Source organism: Gastrolobium bilobum, unplaced genomic scaffold (genome assembly GCF_033153095.1).
Source record: "Gastrolobium bilobum isolate Gb01-03AN ecotype WA unplaced genomic scaffold, APGP_CSIRO_Gbil_v1 utg762, whole genome shotgun sequence".
Classification (NCBI taxonomy): Eukaryota; Viridiplantae; Streptophyta; class Magnoliopsida; order Fabales; family Fabaceae; genus Gastrolobium; species Gastrolobium bilobum.
Window position 1 is genome coordinate 48867 of NW_026899802.1, and position 6223 is coordinate 55089.

The 6223-nt window shown below is 36.2% G+C and overlaps 1 protein-coding gene across 1 annotated transcript; it reads right to left on the minus strand.

Moving 5' to 3' along the window:
- Nucleotides 1–216: 216 nt before the first annotated feature.
- LOC133293639 (uncharacterized) lies at nucleotides 217–3302 on the minus strand. The gene is made up of 5 exons (XM_061492228.1): nucleotides 2922–3302; nucleotides 1918–2801; nucleotides 1779–1867; nucleotides 871–1708; nucleotides 217–739 (listed from the first exon to the last, which is right to left on the minus strand). Exons 1-5 carry the CDS (start codon nucleotides 3300–3302, stop codon nucleotides 217–219), a joined length of 2715 nt encoding a protein of 904 aa, XP_061348212.1.
- Between the last annotated feature and the right edge of the window lie 2921 nt (nucleotides 3303–6223).

Consider the following 6223-nt stretch of genomic DNA (forward strand, 5'->3'; position numbering starts at 1 on the left):
GTAATCTCCAGCGATAGCTCCATTCCACAGAACTGATACCTTATCAGACTTGATGCAATTCATGATAAGGATTATAAGCCACTGTGGGATTTGGATTTCCTCCAAAACTTTGTGCATAAAATCCCAGCTTAACTTGTCATATGCCTTTTCCAAGTCAATTTTAATCACCATGAAACATCTCCTACCTCTCATCCGTCTCATTGAATGGATCAGCTCTTAGGTGATGATAATATTATCCTGGATATGCCGCTTAGGAACAAAACTAGCTTGGAAAGGAGACACCATCTCTTCCATTAAAGGCTTCAGTCTGTTAACCAGAATTTTGCTGAGAATTTTGTAGGATACATTGCATAAAGAGATTGGTCGAAGCTGCTTCACACTTTCAGGTCTCTTGACTTTAGGAATGAGAACTAAAAGAGTATTATTGACAAGATGGATCATATTAGGATTCTGAAACATCATGTGAATATCATGAAGAATATGAGCCTTAATAAGATTCCAATTCCGTTGATAGAAAGCAGCAAGGAACCCATCCTCTCCTGGAGCTTTTGAGCCATTGATGCTAAAAACAACTTTTGAAATTTCTTCATCAGCAAGATTATGAGACATATTTTCCAAGAGATCCACATTAAGAGAAGGCCAAGTATTCTTTGTTTTCACCCAGTCTCGAATATGGATATCTTCACAAAATAAATTACTGTAGAAATCTGTTGCCAGGTTCTGCAGTTGTCGAACATCCCTAACCCAAATTCCATCAGAATTCTTGAGCTCAAGAATCTTATTACAACTTCTTCTGGATGCTGTCTTATGTGATAGAATTTTGTATTTCTATCCCCATCATTTATCCACTTTATTCTGGACTTTTGAAACCAAAGGATTTCTTCTTGAATAAGAACTGTATCGAGATCCCTCCTAAGCTCCTTTTCTTTGGATTGAAGAGACAGATCAGAATGATAGTCAACATGCTTCTGAATTTCTTCGATACTGTTCAGCGGGTTAGATTTCCTGCTGAATATGTTACCGAAGACTGTCTTATTCCAATTCTTAAGCCTTGGCGTCAGGTCTTGCAGATTTGTTCTTGTATCCTTTTCATTATTCCAACAACTATTTAAGAATCTTTTAAAATCATAATCCATCCAAGCCACTTCAAAACGGAAGGGTCGTCTTCTCCAATCATTATCCAAGTTGGTCAGATGGACCATAATGGGGCAATGATCAGAATAAGCCCTAGGTAAAACTTTAGCACCAGCATCTGTAAAAGTGGTCTTCCAGCTAGCATTTCCACAGGCACGATCAAGCCTTTTGAAAACACGATCAAGATGTAAAAACTTTGGGCCTTTCCATGTAAACCAAGGACCCGATCCCCCTAGATCCATGAGCTTACAGTCATTAAGAACGGTAGTGAACTTGGAGCATCTATTTGTGTCAACTCGACTACCACCTTTCTTCTCATTGCGATGAGATATTTCATTAAAATCTCCCTCCACCAGCCAAGGCTCATTACAATGGAGACCAAAGTTAATCAAATCCACCCAAAGATCCTTTCTAAGGTCATCTCTAGGGCTTGCAAAAACTGCAGTACAAGAGAAAGAAGGGAAAGAAGGATTCTGAACTTTAAAATGGACAAACTGCTTCTTATGATGTATAATATCGATGAGACCAGCCTCGTCATTCCAAAGAACCCAAATACCCCCTGAGTACCCATCACCTTCTTGAACAAAAGAATGAATATTTAAACCCAGTTTTACGGATTATGGCAGTAGCCTTTCGCCCACTACATCGAGGTTCAAGGATAACCACAATGCTAGGCTTATGCTTACGAGTGAACAAAGAAAGAGATTTCTGAAACTGGGGTTTCACTGCACCCCTACAGTTCCAAAAGATCAATTTCATTAAAAACTAGGTTGAGCACAAGACTCCGAGGTTCTTGTATCCTCCATACGTGAACTAACATCAATTCGTTCTTTATCCACATCCATGCCCATACATATAATAGGAATATCAACGACAACATCATTTCTATCAGGGCCCTTTTTAACAAAAGTTCCATGCCACTGACCGTCATTCTGAACAGTGGAGGGATCTTCAATAATCCTATTAACCTGAGCATGCTGAATGGAAGAAGTAGAAGACATAGGATCGGCGTCTGTGGAAGAAGGTTGAATGACGTGATGGTCGTTTGTTTGCTGATGGATAGGTCGATGCTGACTCACACTTGAAACAGAAACAATCTGGCTTTTAATTTCCGTTATGTTAGCCCTAGTAGGATCTTTATTCTTTTTTGACTTAGTCCACGATTTGGAAAGAATAACCGGCTGATTAGTTTCTGAATTAATGAGAGAAGATTGGATTCCTTGGTTATGATCTTCCTCATTAATAGGATTTTCCGTTTTCGTTAAAACAAGAAAACGAGATTGCATGATTGCCTCCTTATCACCATGATTATCGCTAATCATAACTCCTTTGCCATTATTCCTTGGTAACGGTTTTGAACTAGAGCCAGTCTGTCCTGCAGGCACTGGATGAGCTGGTTGACGGCTTCTCTGCTGGCGGTTGACGACCATCCACGGTCCCAGCCCAATGCTACGCTTGAATCCTGAATTTCCAGAACCCTCCTCATGAATGTGAGGCATACTTTGATCGTTTTCTGGGGTATGATTCTTTGGAACAACATTCTTTGGAGCAGCAGAACATCCCTCAGTTTTATGACCATATCTCCCACAGCCAAAGCAAATGAGGCCTAGCACTTCATATTCAATTTGCTTAGTAAAACCATCAAGGACATACTCTCCCTTTAATAGCTATGACAGATCCAATTCAACACAGATTCTGGCAAATCGACCTCTTGCTTGAGCGTTTGTAGTGCTATCCACTTTAAGCAACTTTCCTATCCAATTTCCTATCCTTCTAAAAAAGGCTACATCATAGAACTCGATAGGAATATTTTGAAGTCTAATCCAAGCAGCAATCTTAGTAATACCAGCACCATTCGGTCTAAACGCTGGTTCCCATTTCCTCAGCGAAAAATAATGACCCAGGACAACCCATGGACCACCATTTAGAGCAAAGTTGAGATCCTCCTTATCATTAAACTGGACTACAAAAAAGTCATTTCCAACGTCAGTAACATTGATTTTTCCTTTTCTCGCCCAGAGAGTGCTAATTTTTTTCTTCATGAATTCCACACCTACTTTCTTCCCAAGTAATTTGACGATCAAAGTTTTTTCCCATGGTTTCTGCATTCGGTTTCTTGCTCTTTTGGTGCAACTAAAATGGGTACGACCATCTTCTTCATCCCACATCTTGATCCCTCCATGATTGACATCTTCTTCCTCAGCATGTTCCTCTCCTGTTATTTCTTCTCCCTCAACCTCTCCTTCTTCCCAGTCATCATCTCACCATTATGACGCATCAGGATTTCTCTCCAGGTTGATCGTTGTCCATCCTCATTTTCCATCCAAGTTTCTTGCCTAGGAACCATAGACACATCATTTGAGAACTTGTCCCTTTTTCCTTTATTCCTCTTATTGCTCCTTTGAAGGATGTCACGCTCTTCACTTGATTTCTCAGGGTTCTTACCATGATCGCCTTGTTCACTCCCATCGTGTTTCCTAGGGTTCGCAGCCCTCATCGCTCTTTAAAAGTAAAATTTTATATATAGGCCTATTTTTACAAAGACTGAACAAGTTACATGTTAACTTATATCGTATTATTTATTTTAATTAAAATAATATAAAATATAATTTTTTAAATAATTTAAATTAATAAAATAATATTATTTTATTTGTTTTTTCTAATTCTTAATAAATATTGAAGGGCCTTGTAGATTTAATAGGTCTAGGTCAGACCTTTTGATTTTTAAATATAAATCAGGTCAGACGTATAATTTAACTTATACTAAATTAATACACCATATCAGACTCAAAATACTTCATTATGGCTTAATCAAAGTCTACCTAGATTCAGTCGATTTACGCTCTTAAAATCTACCTAGGTTGAGCTCATTTATATCTTTAATCCTTATTTCACACATATTTACTAAAGGGAGTTATTTTCTCATGTTGCAGGAAAACAATTCCATGTACTGCACATAATGGGAAGTCAGACTAGCATTTTTGTTTTAAAGAAAACTGGGCCCACAAATTTTTTTGTTTGTGCATGACATAACAAATTTATTCTGCAATATTATTCTTATAAAACCCATTTACTAATTAAGCACATATTCTCTTCGAAAGAAAGCTGCTCACTTCCACTGCATCCTCACCCTAAATTTTATTTGTGCCAAAAAAATAAAAATCTAAAATGAGAAATTCCTTCTCGTCGTATAACTTTTGACGACAAAGTTAGAAAACTCTCCCTTAACTAAAGTTGATTCACCCATTTCATTCAATGAAGAATAATTTACAACGTTATGGGGTTGAGAAACAGTTGTGACTTGTGGCCACTTGGAATTCTACCAAAGATGAAAAACTTTCTTTTCTTTTTTGTTGTTGATAAATCACATATATTTTTCACTGAAAGTAATTTTGTTCAGGACAGATCCAGAGTTAAGACAGATAATAATATGAAGGATCAAATATATGCTCTCACTTTCATAAGTCAACTGAATTACAATTATTTGATTCCAAAATGAAAAACTTAAAGTGGAATATATTGAATAATATACCTTCTCCAAAATAGAAAAGCTTTTCAAAAAGGAAATTGAGGGTTTCAGATCATGTACCCTTGTACACATGTCAGATCCCGTAAAATCTTCATATGTTTTGCAAAGTGATCGTAAAGCAGCTTCCTTACGATTATTGTCTACTTTTACAATTAGATTCTCTGATATGACTTGATAGACCGGTAATGTTAACTGATCAATACTTTTCAAAAAAATAAAAATCTATTTGGATTATAGAAAATAATTTTATTTTCTACACACGTAAAAGAAATATATAGAACTCATATAAGATCATTTAAAAATAAAAATAAAATATAAATATAAATTTTATATACTTTATGTGTATATATAGGAGAAACATCAATTCCGTATGCCTCAAATTTACTGCTTTAATTTTATGGCAGTTTAGAAGATTACAACGGTCAAACTTAGCGTTAAAATAATTGGGTCATTTTTTTTTATTTTAATTCTGCCACTTTGAGGATCATTATAACGTTAAGGGGATTTTTAATGAAACATGTATGTATAATGGTATATATATGTATAATTCTTAGTGTTTGTTGTTCGTAAAATAAATAGTTAAATGAAGTACCAATAAAGATTAAGCATAGTGAATCAAACTCTTAGAGAAACGTTAAATGAAGTACCAAAGTTCGAACTCAGAAGAACATAATAATTGTTGAAGATTCCTTAGTCAAAAAACAATATTTAAATGAACTTGCAATTAATTTTAAATTTGTAAGAACTTATTCATGAACTTATTTTATGAGATAAGAACTTTGGGTTTTTGATCCTTTTGCCCCTAATTAAATAATTAATAACCAATTTGCCCCTCCCCCAGAACTATCCACCATCCTGCCCCCATTTAGTCGATTATGTTGCACTTTTAATCGACTAAATGGGCTAAACTCAGAAATTATGAAATGCGAATTTTAGTCGACTAAAAACTCATCTTAATCGACTAAATTGTTTGCACTTTTAGTCGACTAAGCACATTATTTAGTCGACTAAAGATCGCGAAAAACCCTATATCCAGACCTCTCTTGGGCTCATTTTCAAAATATTCGAAATCAAAACTTCTCTCTTGGTCTCTTTCTCTTGTTTGTCAGCTGTGAACCTTCCAATCACCCTTCCATTTCATCCCACCACCTCTAAGACATAGTAATTGTGAAATCATTGTCATTTTCCTTTATTTCTCAATTGTTTCCCCCAAATCCGAACCCTAACCCCTAAAATCTGATTCCTACCCCCCAAAATTCGTGTGAAAGATGAGCTCAAGTCCAAACATGTATGTTACCATGATTTACTATGATGGAAAGCATTATGAAGGCCCCAACGGTGTTCAATTTGAAGGAAAAACGAAAATGTTGAAAATCAAACGGGGCACTACGTACAATGAGTTGAAGGGGAGGATTAACCAAAAATTGGGGCTACACGGGAGCCATGGCGTTCAACGGATGATCGCCAGGGTAGAGTCTACAGTTGGTAAGGATGCTATATTCTACATTGGTAATGATATATGTGACGATGAAGATGTGGATTGTGTCATAGATGCAATTG